Consider the following 14,346-nt stretch of genomic DNA (forward strand, 5'->3'; position numbering starts at 1 on the left):
ACGCCCACAAGCCCCGCCCCTGGCCCGCCCCCGGGTTCCAAGGGCTGTTTGAGCCGGGGAAGAGGGTAGCAGATTTTTATTAGCTGGGGAGGCTGAAGCTACAGCGTGGAAAGGACTTGCCGGGTTTTCCCAGCGAAGCAGGACCACAGCTGGGGCCAGAACAAGCCTCCCTCCTCCCCATCCGGAGACCGAGCAAGAGCTCGCGAGTCCCACAACGAAGCCCGTCGGGCCGCGGTGACGCTGCGTCCAGGAACGCGCGGGGGCGCCCAGACGCGCCCACCGCCCCGCCCCTTCCGCCCCTCAGAAGCATGGCGGCCCGCGGCCCGCTCCGGATTGGACGCTGACGGCAGGTGACGACCACGATTGGCCGAGGAGTGGCTGACGTCACGGGCGGGGTCGGGGTCCTGAGTGGGAGCAGCATGCCGCGGCCCAGCCTCAGTCGCGCGGGGCGGTGGCTGAGCCCGGCCATGAGCCTGTGCGTTTTGGAACCCCGACCCCCGGGGAAGCGGTGGCTGGTGAGTGGAGTGAGGGGAGCGACGTGGGGGCTCCCGGGGCCTAACTCCAGGTTTGCCACTGTCTCCCGGGCCAAGCCCCCCGAATTCCTTGTTTAATCTGGAAGTGGGTCCGATATGCGACGGGCTCCCAACTTCCCGGCGCCAGCTTCCACAAAGCCTTCCGGAGCCGCCAGGGTTTCTGGGCCGCCTCGTCGCGCCCCTTCTCTCCGTTACTCTCCTGCTTTGGGTTCGGGGCGGGGGCGCGTTGTGAGAGAGAGCGGCGAGAAGTGTCGGGCCTCAGTTTCCCTGGTGCCGCCCGCAGGTGGCCGGCCTGGGGAACCCCGGATTGCCCGGCACGCGGCACAGCGTGGGCTTGGCGGTGCTGGGGCAGCTGGCGCAGCGGCTGGGTGTGGCGGAGAGCTGGGCCCGCGACCGGCGCTGCGTCGCCGACCTCGCCCTGGCCTCGCTCGGGGATGCCCAGCTGATCCTGCTTCGGCCGCGGCGGCTCATGAATGCCAACGGGCGCAGCGTGGCCCGGGCCGGTGAGTTGTGGGCACCAGGGGTGGGCAGGCCGGAGGGCATATGGGCCAGAGGGGATTCTGGGCTGTGGCAGACGGGTTCATCTCCATTTGCCCTATGGCCTCGGCTATTGTGGGAGCCTCCATTTCTTTATATGTGAAGTGGGGCTCATTGCGGCTCCTCTTTATGGGAGCTGTGAGTCGGGAAAACGCCCTTGGGCAGGTCAGCGGTAACCTGAGCCACCGTTTCCCTGCGCCTAGCGGAGCTGTTGGGGCTGACTGCTGAGGAGGTCTACCTGGTGCATGACGAGCTGGACAAGCCCCTGGGAAAACTGGCTCTGAAGCTGGGGGGCAGCGCCAGGTGAGGCCCTGAGCCAGTCTACATGGGATAGGGATGTTGGCCTCCCAACTGGAGTGGGGTAGGGGCGCCGACCCCCGCCTGGGCTGGGAGGGGGGAAGGGTGCTGAACCAGGGAAGCACTGACTGCCCCTCCTGTATCCCTTGAAGGGGCCACAATGGAGTTCGTTCCTGCATTATCTGCCTCAACTCCAATGTGAGTCCGCCCCTCCGTTCTGCTCTGGGTCGGGTGGTTTGGCATGGCCCAGTGAGTTGTGGGCACTCCTCATCAAAGCTGCCTGGGCCTCTCTGCTCCTCAACAGGCAATGCCACGGCTGCGGGTGGGCATTGGGCGCCCGGCGCACCCTGATGCAGTGCAGGCGCACGTTCTGGGCTGCTTCTCCCCTTCGGAGCAGGAGCTGCTGCCTCCATTGCTGGAGCGCGCCACAGACCTGCTCCTGGATCACATCCGTGAACGAATCCAGCGGTCCTTGTCAGGCACCTGACACCAGTGGACACGGCTACCTGCCCGCCTGCCATGCCCACACACCCAGCCACATCCACAGACGTGCCACTCCAACCTGTGGTATCCACTTTTTATATAACTTTTCTGGGCTGCTCCAGGCTTCCAATGGATTAAAGGGGGACTGTGGCCGGAGAGGTCCATTTTTGGAATAGGGGTTGGTCTACTCTCTGTGTCTTACTTGGAAAGTAGGGAAACTTCAGGAAGACTAAACTTCTTGACCTTTTTTGGAAAACCAGGGCTGTCGATCTGTAAGATTAAAAATGCCTACTTGAAAGCTGAGGCCTCCTCAGGGTTCCTACCCTTCTCCTACCTGGGGAGTAGGGGCCCCAGCAAGCCCCCCTCCCAGGGGCTGTGTGGGCATTCCTTAGCCCACTGAGGACTTGCCACATCTTTCTTCAGCCCATTTCACAGATGGGGAAATGGAGGCTTAGAGAGGTCCAGCCACATCCCCAAGCCCACACAGCTGCAGTGTGGCTAAGCCATGATCAGCACCCCGGGCTGGCTGTCTTCTTACTGTCATTGGGTCCCAGGCACTCTCACCTCAGAGCTGCTGTGTGCATGGAATGTTCTCATACGGCTGGCATGTGAGAGCAGCCTGAGGTCCTCAGGGTTGGGTGGGATGTTGGCCGGTCGAGGCACCAGGCCCAGGCCTCCCAGCTGGTAGGGCATGATGCTGGACAGCTGTTGCAGCAGAGACCCAGTCTTGGACGGCTGGGTGCTGAACTGGCTGCGGGGAGGGGCCTGGTGTCATCACCTCCATTTCATAAGTGAGGAGGCTGTGGGGAGCCCAAATTCTGGCCTAGGGTCACTGAGGACAGCCTTTAGACAAGTCCCATAGCTGCTTCTGAGGTCACAAAAGGTCACTCACCTCTCCTTGGAGACACGGGGCTGGATCTCCCAGCGGGGAGGCGCAACCGTCTGGGGACGTAGGACCAAGGCCGAGCTGAGCATGGCCAGCAGCTGCTGCAGCATCTCCTTGCGCTGCAGCTGGAACACTACGTAAACGCTGTCGTCCTCTTCCTCCAGGGGCATCTGTCGGCGGGGTGGGGCGGCCCGCGGGGGTCAGGCCCATGGTGGTCCCACACCCCCCTTGGGGAACCAACCCAGTGCCTGTTTTTGAAAAGTATTCCCTGGCTGTGGTGGGAAGGGAAGACTGAGGCCCAAAGCCTTCCAGGGCTTCAGAGGACTCCATCCAGTTCCTTTAAGACCTTGAAGGGACCTTTGAATTTCAGAATCAGAAGAGGACAGGCTTGCCAGGAGTCTCTCGGGAGAGTGGGGGCGTCTGGCCGTGTCTTGGCCTCCTCCACGTGGCCCAGTTGTCTCCGAGCAGTTTCTGTCCTTGGCCCACTCCCCTCACCCCTCACTTTCATCCACTTTTTGTTCACCTGCAGAATGTCCTCTAGGAAGGTGGTGGCCTGGGCCAGGGTTGTCACCAGGCTTGCCCGAACCTTCTGCTCTTCGGTCAGCTCCTGCTGTAGCCGCTGCGACTCTGCCTGCTGATGCTCCAGCCTCAGGTTCAGCTGGTCTCTCTGGCTCCTGGCCCCGGGACCAGAGTCAGCCACCTCCCAGTTCCAGGGCCGTGGGCCCTGCCATTGCTTTTAGCCCACAGGGACCCTCATCCAGCCCCAGGCCTCAGCCTGTTTAACAGGAAGCCTCGAGGCCCCTCTAGAGAGGGGAAGTCCTTGGCCTGTGACATGTGGCCATAAGGAGATGGGCCCCTGCCTGCTCCCACTGCTCACCCCTCTGTGGGCCACACCTCAGCGCGTCCTTGTCTTTCTGCAGCTGCAGGATGTTCTGCTCCAGTTGGCTCAGCAGGAGGCGCAGCTGTTCAGCCTCTGCGCTGCTCTGCTGCTGCTGGTGGCACTTCTCAGTCAGCATGAGGATGAGCTGCGGGTGCGAGCAGGTGGCCATGCCCTGGACCCACCGTGGGCCCTCAGCCAGCCCCACTCCCCCAGTCTAGACTCTGCCAGGGCTCACCCCATTGTCCAGAGAGGTCACATCTCTGGCTGGCAGCTAGGCAGAGGCCCCAGCTCTCTGGGAGTGGGTTCTACTTCAAGTTATGGGGGCTTTAAACCAAGAAAAACGAGCTGGGGCCAGCACCCTGGAGCCCCCACAAGGAGGGCCCGTCCCCTCACAGCTGCCTCCCTCCTGACTTGGCTCCAGGCCAGGTCCACTCCTGCCAGGCTGTTTGCCCTCAGGGCAGGGCCCCTAGGGTTCCCTTCTGCGTCAGGTGCTGAACGCCCTGTGAGGGCCTGGCAGGCACACCTTCCGGTGGCCTCTGCTGTGCTTGGCCATGGCCTTCTTGTCGTTCTTGAGCAGCTCCAGCTGCTTGCCCAGGCTGTCCTGGGTGCCTCTGAGCTGGTCATTCTCGCGTAGCAGCTGTATGCCGTGCTGGGACACCTTGGACAGCTGTAGGGTCACAGTGTTGTTCTCCAGGATGGCCCGCTTCGTTGTGTCCCACATCTGGCTCGTGGCCACCTTGCGGAAGTCAGTGGCCACCGTGTTGACACGCTGAATGATCTCCTTCTTCACTCTAGCCAGGGTGGGTGGGCACAGGTCTCAGCAACCCCTTCCCATGGGGGGGTCCCCAGCGCACCTAGGGCCACCTCTGCTCGTCCCTCCAGGAGGGGCAGGCCATGGGCAGGAGGCTCACTGGAGACCCTTAGTACCTTTGGAACTATGAACTAAGTCAGTGTGTTACCTAGGACATAAGCATGGCGAGTTACAAAATGTGGCGAAAGGAAGTTCAGGGATTTTCCAATGGCAGTGTGAGGACTGGAGCTGTGGCGCTTGGTCATTTTCTCGCACCCTCCATAGACCAGCCGGGATTTGGGGTGCAGGGTGGGGAGTCTGAGCTAGTGCAGTGCCCCCAGTTAGAAGCCGAGGCAAACAGGTCTGAGGACTGGGCTGTGCCTTGCCCCGCTGATGAAGGCCCCAGCACCCGGCTTGCCTACCTGTCCTTGTCCAGCACCGACTTCTTCTCCAGGTTGTACACGTAGTCCTTGTATTCTTTCTCCTGCTTCCGCAGCTGGTCCTCCAGCGATGTGAACTTCTCCATGAGCTCCTCTTTCTGCAGCCGGAACTCCTCCAGGGCTGCCAGCTTCCCCCCTGCCCCGCCGCAGGGCACAGGCCCAGTGAGGGGCTGATGGGGAGGGCAGGTCCCTGGCGCAACAAGGGCCTGGAGCGATGCCCCTCCCTCCCCACTTCCTCTTGCCTGCCCTGTGGTTCCTGATCCAGCAGGGCCAGACCCCTGCGCCTGTACTCAGTCCTGCTCACCTTTAGTGCTTTAGTCTGGAAAGCTCTCTCTTCCCCTCCACTAATCAAGACTCGTTCAGGTTCTACCTCCTCTGAGAAGCCTTCCTTGACACTCCTCCACTCCCCTCTCATAAAAGCAATGGTGACAACAGCTACTCCATATGAACACCTTCTCTGGGCCAGGCACTCAAGCTGTCATTAAGCCTCAAAACAACCCTCACCATCTGGGTGACCTTGGCCAAGACACTTCACCTTAAGGTGCTCCCTTACCTACAAATGGGGGAGAATATTTCCTGCCTCATAGGGTTGCTGGGACAATTCTGGAAGATAATGTGTGGGAAGCAGCACGTAGCTATTGTTCGAGGTAGACGTACTATCTCCATTTCCCAGATGGGAAAAAGGGGTCAGAGAGAAGTGCTTGCCCAAGGCCAGAGAGTGGTAGAGCTAGGACTTGAGCCCAAAGAGCCAGAGTCTTGGATTCCCTGCCCTATGGCATGTGCTCCTAGCCCCCCTCACCAATGATGATGTTCTCCGTGGTGAGCTGGTCCTTGGTCTCCTGGAACTCATGGCGCACCTGGGCCAGCTGTGCCTCAAAGGCGTCCTTCTCCATCTCCTTGGCCAGCTGCAGGCTCTGGAGCTGCTCGTTGAGGTCGGTGATCTCATCCACCCGCTGGTTGAGCGTGCGCTTGAGAAAGGCCACGATCTCCTTTTTGTTGTTGGCCAGCTGCTCAAACTCCTGGTGGAACAGCTTCTCCTGTACGGCCAGCTCATCCCACTTGTGCTGGTACCTGAGGCAAGGGCGGGACAGAGTTCCAGGGGTCTGGACAAGCCAGGCCTCTGCAACTGCGCATGCTCCTCAAGACCCTCCCATGGAGGGGCATCTGAGGTTCCTCATGGTCATAATCCAGTCTCATCTCTCTTACCTGCACTCAGAACCGCAGCCAGTGTCTGCTCAGAGCTTTACATTCACATCGTTAGAATGTAAGTTCCATGAGGGCAGAACCTTTGTCTCTTGTGTTCACAGCTGTGTCCCCAACACCTAGGACAATGTCTGGTACGTAGTAGGTACTCAGTGTGTATTTGTTGAATTCTCACAACAGCCTATAAGGAAGTGGGTACTATGATGATAACACCCATTTTACAGATGAGGAAACGGAGGCTCAGAGGGATGAAACTCCTAGTAAGTGGCAAAACCAGAACTTGAACTCAAGTCAACCTGACCCCAAAGTTGAGGCTGAACCACAGATTGCCACAGTCAGTTCTGTGCCCGCCCTAGCACTTCTGCACCTTGCACTCCCCAGCCTTTGCACCTGCTATCTTCCTTACCTTCATCCATTGAGTGTTGCTTCCTCAGTGGAAACTTCTTGGCCCTGAACCATACTTGTGACCCTCTCTTTGGTGCCCTTCAGTTGTGGGCCCTTGTCCTACTGGGCAGTCAAGACCTGGTGTATCTGTCTTCTCCTCTTGGCAGACCCCTGACCTCCTTCACCACTATATTGTCAGGGCCTGGAAGAGGGGCTTAGCCAATAGTAAGCACCCAATAACTGTCTCCCAAATGCATTTTCCCCAAATACATTCAATCCAGTATCTCAGCTTGAAGCTTATGAATTTTTAAATGTATCATAAAATTTAACAAAAGGAAGACAATCCAATTAAAAAATGGGTAAAGGACCTAAATAGACACCTCCAAAGTGGACATACAGATTGCCAAGAGAAATGAAAAAATGCTCAAAGTCACTAATCATCAGAGAGATGCAAATTAAAACTACAACGAGGTATCACCTCACACCTGTCAGAGTGGCCGCCATCTATAACTCAACAAACGACGTGCTGGCCGGGATGTGGAGAAAAGGGAACCCTAGTACCCTGCTGGTGGGCATGCAGACTGGTGCAGCCACTGTGGAAAACTGTGGAGTTACTTCAGAAAATAAAAAATGGAACTGCTATTTGACCCAGTGATCCCACTTCTAGGATATAGCCTAAGAATCCTGAAACACCGATCAGAAAGAACTTATGCACCCCAATGTTCATAGCAACGCTTTTTACAGCAGAAAAGATCTGGAAACAGCCCAGGTGCCCATCAGTAGATGATGGATAAAAAGCCGTGGGACATTCACACTGTGGATACTATGCAGCTGTGAAGAGGAGGGTCTCTTACCCTTTGGGACAGCATGGAGGGGCCTGGAGAGTATGCTGAGTGAAATAAGCCAGGCAGAGAAAGACAAGTATCACATGGTCTCACTCATATGTGGAATCTCATGAACAAAATAAACTGACAGACAAAATAGATCGAGAGACAGAAGAATGGAACAGCTTGACGAATCTCAGAAGGCAGGGGTGGGTGGGAGAGAGTAACCAAAGAACTTATGTGCATATATCATAATCCAGGGACACAAACAGTAGTGTGGTGAAATCTACGGTGGGGTGGAGGGGTCAAAGGGGACATCTGTAATACTTTCAACAATAAAGAAAAAATATATATAATTGATTTATTGGTTTCCAATGGAATAATTGGTAGAAGTTATTTGGAAAGATGTTTTACATCAGAAGTTACCCAACCAACATCTTTTGAATGGCTACTGCATGCAGAGCCCTGCAGGGGGCAGAGCTGAATGACCTGCTTTGTGGAGCAAGAAAGCAGCCTGGCGTTGGGAAGTCGGGGCCAGAGCTCCCATTCTGGCACTTCTTCCTCCTGGAGGTGACTTCCCCTCCCTGAGACTCGGTCCCTCCACCTATACAATGGGGATGACGTCAGAGCCTCTCGTGGCACTGTTCCAAGGACACTGAGCACCAGCACAGGACCCGTCCGGCGCAACATTAGCTGTATCTGCAACATGTGGGACCGCTGCCTACTCATCACCAAAAGGGTTTGTCTTTTAAAGGTCACCCAGAGACTGAAGTAATGCATCATAATTGGGAGGAAACTTAGTTTAAAAATAAGAAAAATGGGCAAGTGAACCTGTCTTGGGAGAGTTAGAGACACCCCCTCCCCACCCATCCCCAGCTGAGCCCCAGTGGCCAGCTCTGGGCGGAGCTTCTGACCCAGCAGGACCGGCCTCGTGGGCCACCCACCGCGCCACCCTGTCCTCCAGGTCCCGGATCTGGACGTGGTAGAACTCCCGGATCTCCTCGGCTAAGGCCTTGTCCAAGGCCATGGTCGGGTCCTTCTTGCCACCTTTTTTCTTGCCGTCGGGCTCCTTGGCCCCCTTGTTTGCCTTCTTTTTGGGAGCCATGGCTGGTGGCCCCCACTACTCCAGGACTCCTTCAAAAGGCTGAGTGGTTGCTAAGGAAGTCGGTCTCATACATAGCAACCAACCGAGGGAGCGAGACAGGGCTTAAAGGGGACCTGCCCTCTTTCTGGCAAGGCCGGCACTGGTGAGTGGCCACCTCCAAGGTCCACGGAAGGTATCAGCTCTGGGACCCGTACTCCCTCCTGAGTTAGCACCACGGTGGCTCCGGGGCTCAGGGCCAGGTTTACAGATGCTGCTGCAGTCACACGGCAAGAGGAACCAGCTGGACTTCCCGGCCAGCCTTCCAGGGTGAGGGTGGGGAAGGGGATGCTGCAGGTTGAAGGATACCCCTTTCTGGAGTTTGTCTGGAGTCTCTCCAAAGCTTCCTATTCTGGGTCCACAGACATCATCTTCCCCAGTGACACCATCTCATTGCTGCTTTTTTAAAAAACATATCTTTATTGATTTCAGAGAGAGGAAGAGAGAGAGAAACATCAATGATGAGAGTCATCATTGATCAGCTGCCTCCTGCACGTCCCCGACTGGGGGTCGAGCCCGCAACCTGGGCATGTGCCCTGGCCGGGAACTGAAGACAAGCTTCGTGGATTGCCCTCAAATGTGTGACAGCTACAGACCTTAATGCAAGGAACAGAGACCTGGATCCAGAAGACTCCAAGCCATGGCGGGGGGTGGCTGGACTCTGCCACAGAACATTGCAGAAGCTTTCTCCCTGCACTTCCCACAGAAAGACCAGCCCAGAGTCACCTTGGACACGGCAAATGGGTGCTGATTTGTTTATTAGACTCGAGTGCTTCAGTACAGAACAGTACGGAGATGATACATGTTTGTGCTTCAATACTTTCAAACACTGAGATTCTGATCATTTTAAGGTAAACAAGTCTCAAGACAGACTAGATTTTTAAAATATCCTTTTGATAAATTATTTTTATATAAATAACAGAGAAAGGGAAACCAACATGTTCGACAAACAAGGTCCTGAAGCATGAGCATTGGCGGTCACGGGGAGGGGATAAAAAGCAGCAATGGTGAAAAACCAACCAATGCAAGTACCTACAGTTCTGTCCTAAGGAAATAAGATATCTTAGGGGAGAGGGGAGAGAGACCTGAAAACTAATCGGAGTGCCAAGGGGGGAGAGGTTCCCAAGCCTGGAGGAGAGAACAGCACGATGCAGCCACCGGCGGGCGAGGAGCGCGTTCAGCGAGCACACACCACGTTTGCAACGACATCACGAGACAGTAATATACACGCGGTCTGCGGGAGTAAAAGGGTGGTGGGGGCTGGACAGGGGACATTTTTGTGACTTCCACTGTCATTATGTTTCACAACAAAGCAGCAGAACGGTGTGCTCACTCCCGAGAACGGGAACTGCTGAGTCGGGAGGATGCCGAGGCATCCTGCCTGCACTTGCTTCTTTAATTTTTGCATTAGAGCTAAGTTTATACAGCTAGGTTTTTATACAGAGAATAAAATGATCATTTTCTCTCACAAGCACAACGTATGACCCCGCACTACAAAAAATAAACTATTAGGAAGTATCTTCTACTGAGGATAGTCTGAGTGGGAAAAGATCTGTATAAATCCAATGGGCTCTTCTTCCGGCCGATGGACGTCTTAGGGGACAGACCCTCTCTACAGGAAAGGGCCCCCTGACCAGCAGCCTGCAGAACCCACTGCTCTAGTCCATCCCTGACCCTGAGCTCCACCCAGGCTGACCCCGCTAAGAGAGGATCTCTGGTCAGAAGGATCAGGCCTGACCAAGTCTCCAAGAGACGGAGGTCCCCAGGGATGGCCTGCTCCTCACTTGTCTGGGCACCGTGACTTAGACCACAGAGCAGCTTCCCTCAGGGTCACGGTGCTGTGGACGTGCCAGGGAGGGTGCTGCGACAAGCTGAACGCCAGCTGGCACCAGCCTGACTTCATGTGGACATCCCAGCCACAGCACGGGGTACGTGCCACCGGCAAAGCAAAGAGGTCGGGCCCAGCTCCCAGCTCCCAGCTCCCACCTCCCGAGCCGCCCGGCCTTCGCTGCCAGCCTGTCTGGATGAGAGCGGGCGCCGCGGGCGGGAACTGGAGCCAAGGGGACACACAGCCTCAGCTCGAAATACTCCGGGAGCAGACACCTGAGTCCCAGCGAGAACAGAAACAACCCGAGACAGGTCTTGAAGAGCACCCAAGCATCTACCTTCCCACAGTCAAGCAGCCTGCACGCGCCGCGCCAGGTCATGTACAAGGTCACGGACTCCTAACTAACGGGGAGAGGGGTCCTTCATTCTGAACCGTCGCAGAGTTCTCCAGCAGCGGGCCACTTCCATGAACTTCCCCTCCGGGGTACACAGGGAAGGCAGTCTTTTTAAAAAACACAATGCATTATTTTCTTTTGTTTCAAACAAGAAGAGGGCATCGTTAGACACGAGACACTGCGGCCACAGCGCCAGCCGCGCGTGCAGAGCGGGGAGGGCGGGCGGGACGGAGGGTCCGCAAAGTAACCGAGAGGGTGAGCGGCGGGGCTGCAGAGCGCTGGGGGCCGGGGCCGGGGGCTCGCTCTTTGGAGGGGTGGCTTATTTTAAGTGCTTATTTCTTCATCTGTTTTATTCAGTTTCTTCAGCGTGTCCAGCAGTTTCTGTGGGGTGAGAATCTGCGTGGATCCTGGGGGAGGTAGAGAAGACAGTGAGCTTGCGGGCTCCGGCTCCGGCTCGGAACAGTTTCTCCTTCCCTGCTCCTGGAGACCCCCAGGCCTGAGCACCTCCCCCGCCCCCACCCTGGTCGTGGTCGGTGGAAGCAGGGACAGGGCTGGGGGCTGGGGGCTGGGGCCATGTCACCATACGCCTGGGAGACGTTTGGGGACCGTGGATAAACAAAACACATCCTCTGGCTCAGGCAGGGTCCCAGGGTGCACCGAGGAAGGAGCAGGCCTCTCCCTCAGGGCTCTGCGCCATCTGCCAGGGGACGGGGCAGCTGCATTTTGAACTCAAGGTGGAGCAGGGAGAGGGATTCCAAGCCACATGGCAGGGGAGAGGCTGGGCGGGGCAGGGGTGAGAAGGGCCAGTGTGTGGAAAGAATGGTGCCTGGTAGGGAGGCAGCTGATGGGCAGAACACCCTGGGGGAAGCCACTGACCTCTGGGAGCCAGGTGGTGGCACTGCCGTGGCGGGTGGGACCTCAGGTGTGAAAGGGAGAGGGCCGGGGTACCTGAGGCCTTACCTTGCAGAGACCGCGCATTGTAAGAGACTAGAAATGCTTGCAAAAATTTAAGCTAATGGAATTAAGTATACTTCTGCAAAAAAATAAAAATAAAAATAATAAAATAAATAAATGAAGTCCTTTTTCATAAGGAGAGAGAAATCTAGTTAAGTGCAGTAAAAAAAGATGCATGGACCGTGTGGTTTGGATATGGAGATACTCAAACAGAACGGCAGTGACGCGTGTGAGCATGAGGCCTGCACGCATGCAGCAGTGGCCTTCAAAGAAAGGTCCTGGTGGGAGAGAGCGGAACAAAAGAGACCCGTACTTGAAAATGTGCCTCCCTGGAGATGCAGGCAAGGGAATGGCCTTCATGGGACAGGGGAACAGAAACCTCAGGAGGCCAGGTTTCCACCTCGAGGGCAGGCAAAGAAGGCTCCGGCTGGCCTGCTGGGTGTGATTCCACATGCCAGGGCCCCTATGCCTTTGACCACTACTTGCTTAGCTGACCCGTGACTGCTGGGACTGCAGGCCTTGGGCCTTCCTGGTCAGTCCAAACCAGCAGAAAACTTGTAAAGCCTTCCCTAGTGTGAGGGGTCCTTCCAAGATCCCATTCCCTGCAGTTCCAGTCCCAGCGGCCTGTCACTGCTCTGAGTGCCAGTGCAGCAGGCCCCGAGCCCTAAAGCTGACCCATGATTCTGCACTCCCGAGGCTCCTTCTGCAAATGACACACGGGTTTCAGCAGTGCGTCCCTGGGCGTTATTCCCCCAAAGTACACTCATTCTTTGGCCTTACCAATCTTCCTACAAGTCCTAAAGGAAGTCGAAGGCTGTCTACAAATGGAGAAGCAGGACATAAATGCTACCAGATTCTTAACAGTGAACCATTGTGAGAGTGAGGGCCTCCCAATCTCAATCGACACGGTCTGTGTGTCTACACCCTGAAAGACAGCACTGGGTTCTGGGTGCAGGGTGTGCTCAGGGTCTTCCCAGGGTGAGACAGCAGTGCACATGCCAGAGACAACCGTCCCTAACGCCCCTCCCTGGCCATCCACTGGTCCCGGGAAACAAGGCCGACTCGAGCGAGAGGAGCAATCAAGAGTGGCCTCTGATCAGGTGCCCACCCCAAAGTGCTCCCCTACTCTTGCTGACTTGCAAGTTCAGGATTTGGGGGAGGCCAAAAAGAGGGTAAGGAGTCCATGCTCTAGAATTTTTTGATATTGTCTGATCACTGACCACCTGGTGTTCTCAGTCTTTGAAAGAAGAAAACCCAGGACCAAGAGCACTGGACAAACAGTGCAGCCTCCAGGACTCTGTGCCAGGCCTGTTCCTGGGTGCTGTCTCGCCTGGTCTCTAAAGGACCCAGAGCCGCTGGTGTTAATCTGAATCACCTGAGAGCCAATTCTTGACACCTAATCACCTATTGTTTTAATACCTTGGTCAGGCTTTCCACCACCATAAATACTGCTAATAGAGTGGGGTAAGTTTAAAGCACATTTTGCAAATGTTCTCTTTTTAAAAAAATTTTTAAAATTGATTTTAGAGCGACAGGGAGAGGGATAGAGAGATAGAAACATTGATTGGCTGCCTCCTGCACTCCCCCCACTGGGGATCGAGCCCGCAACCTGGGGCATGTACCCTGACTGGGAATTGAACTTGTGACCTCTTGGTTCATGGGTCAATGCTCGACCACTGAGCCCCACCAGCAGGGCACAAATGTTCTCATTTTTAACCCACAGGCAGCTGGCCACGTAGGCCCTCTAGAACAGTAAGCGGGTTCCACTGCTCTGAGGGTCCCTCTTACTCTACATTGACAAATGTGAACGGTGGTCTCCAAGAACAAAGTCATCCAAGTGACGATGCTGTGGGCCAGACACAGCGAGGTCTACTGGGACAAAGCCCTTCTTTCTTCAATGGCAGGTTTAGGAAACAGTGCTATGGCCCTCCCTGCATCTAGATGGGAGAGTGAAGCCCAGAAGCCATGCCACTGGTCTTAATTCTGGGCACCCTGTGACCTCCTGGCCCTGGGAGGGGAGGGACAAGTGAGTGCTTAAATGGCAGCTGGGCAATGGGTGGGCTCTGAATCCAGATTGAAACCTCAGTCCCACTAAAAAAGGAAACTTGTCTGACCTCAATCTGGATTAAAGCAAAACATTCAATATAAAAAACCAAAAACTTCCTCCCAAGTGTACGTGCCATCTAATGGGCCTCATCCAGCCTTCCAGTCCTCTCTCATTGGCTTCTGACAGCCTCTGGAAATCCCCAATGGTCAGGACTTTCAAAAACCACCCAGAGTGTAGAGGTGAAGATCTAATCAACAGATTTCATTTCTTAGATGATCTTAAGAGATGAGTGACCAGAGGGGATTAAGATGAGGCTTGGTGGTATCTGCCCTACAGTCACCATACCTGCTCCCTTGAACGCAGACTGGGGAGCTGGCCTCAGCTCCAGGAGAAAAAGCCTCGCACTGGGACCCACGCACGAGGCCTGTTGGGGACACTTGTTGACTGCTGAGCGGGAAAACTCACCAGCTCTTAAAAGCTACATTCCTGCAAATACCAAACTGGGGAGGAGACGGCCCCTGCTCTCTAGTGCTCTGCACAGTCCTAGTCTTTGGTCATCTGGAAATCATGACAGAAGAGGCAAATCAGCTTTTAATCTCCTTTCTGACCTCCCTGGTGTTAGGCTTGGGCCTCGCTTTTCCCTGACTCTCTAAAATCCAACAAAGCATTTCAGAGCCACAAACGTACAACCAGTCTGTGCTCCCTTTGCTCTGATGGCAGCTTAG

At 55.8% G+C, this 14,346-nt stretch overlaps 3 protein-coding genes across 5 annotated transcripts in view; 1 reads left to right on the forward strand and 2 right to left on the reverse strand.

Moving 5' to 3' along the window:
• The first annotated feature begins 32 nt into the window (after window positions 1-32).
• PTRH1 (peptidyl-tRNA hydrolase 1 homolog) lies at window positions 33-2,152 on the forward strand. 2 transcript variants are annotated; one of them, XM_081151455.1, is made up of 5 exons: window positions 33-515; window positions 817-1,036; window positions 1,274-1,373; window positions 1,520-1,565; window positions 1,672-2,152. In XM_081151455.1, the coding sequence occupies exons 1-5, from the start codon at window positions 420-422 to the stop codon at window positions 1,852-1,854; spliced, it is 645 nt and encodes a 214-aa protein (XP_081007581.1). In that variant the 5' UTR covers window positions 33-419; the 3' UTR covers window positions 1,855-2,152. The 2 variants fall into 2 exon arrangements, with proteins under 2 accessions (XP_081007581.1, XP_081007580.1); XM_081151454.1 differs by lacking the exon at window positions 1,520-1,565 and having other exon boundaries at window positions 390-515; window positions 1,672-2,150.
• Window positions 1,931-8,446, reverse strand: CFAP157 (cilia and flagella associated protein 157). The gene is made up of 9 exons (XM_081151449.1): window positions 8,202-8,446; window positions 5,646-5,917; window positions 4,829-4,982; window positions 4,140-4,407; window positions 3,631-3,761; window positions 3,260-3,410; window positions 2,743-2,906; window positions 2,415-2,601; window positions 1,931-2,120 (listed from the first exon to the last, which is right to left on the reverse strand). The coding sequence occupies exons 1-9, from the start codon at window positions 8,360-8,362 to the stop codon at window positions 2,049-2,051; spliced, it is 1,560 nt and encodes a 519-aa protein (XP_081007575.1). The 5' UTR covers window positions 8,363-8,446; the 3' UTR covers window positions 1,931-2,048.
• A 358-nt stretch (window positions 8,447-8,804) lies between these two features.
• The window catches only part of STXBP1 (syntaxin binding protein 1), a 49,046-nt gene continuing 43,504 nt past the window's right edge, over window positions 8,805-14,346 (reverse strand). Inside the window, exon 19 of one of the 2 annotated variants that reach the window (XM_081151445.1) lies at window positions 8,805-11,027. In XM_081151445.1, the coding sequence (XP_081007571.1) occupies window positions 10,945-11,027 (83 nt within the window). In that variant the 3' untranslated portion in view covers window positions 8,805-10,944. The remainder of the gene's footprint in view (window positions 11,028-14,346) is intronic. The other variant, XM_081151448.1, reaches the window with a different exon arrangement.

The sequence above is a fragment of the Miniopterus schreibersii genome (genome assembly GCF_964146895.1).
Source record: "Miniopterus schreibersii genome assembly, chromosome: 11".
Lineage (NCBI taxonomy): Eukaryota > Metazoa > Chordata > Mammalia > Chiroptera > Miniopteridae > Miniopterus > Miniopterus schreibersii.

What these genes read in the sequence shown, in the direction of transcription:
- PTRH1 (XM_081151454.1), top strand. Translation starts at nt 420, where the DNA reads ATGCCGCGGCCCAGCCTCAGTCGCGCGGGGCGGTGGCTGAGCCCGGCC. An exon ending in CCCCGGGGAAGCGGTGGCTG is followed by an intron (nt 516 to 816) that starts GTGAGTGGAGTG and finishes TGCCGCCCGCAG; the next exon opens with GTGGCCGGCCTGGGGAACCC. An exon ending in GCGCAGCGTGGCCCGGGCCG is followed by an intron (nt 1,037 to 1,273) that starts GTGAGTTGTGGG and finishes CCCTGCGCCTAG; the next exon opens with CGGAGCTGTTGGGGCTGACT.
- CFAP157 (XM_081151449.1), bottom strand. Translation starts at nt 8,362, where the DNA reads ATGGCTCCCAAAAAGAAGGCAAACAAGGGGGCCAAGGAGCCCGACGGC. An exon ending in TCCTAGAGGACATTCTGCAG is followed by an intron (nt 2,907 to 3,259) that starts GTGAACAAAAAG and finishes CCCCGCCGACAG; the next exon opens with ATGCCCCTGGAGGAAGAGGA. An exon ending in ATGCACACAGCAGCTCTGAG is followed by an intron (nt 2,121 to 2,414) that starts GTGAGAGTGCCT and finishes TTAATCTTACAG; the next exon opens with ATCGACAGCCCTGGTTTTCC.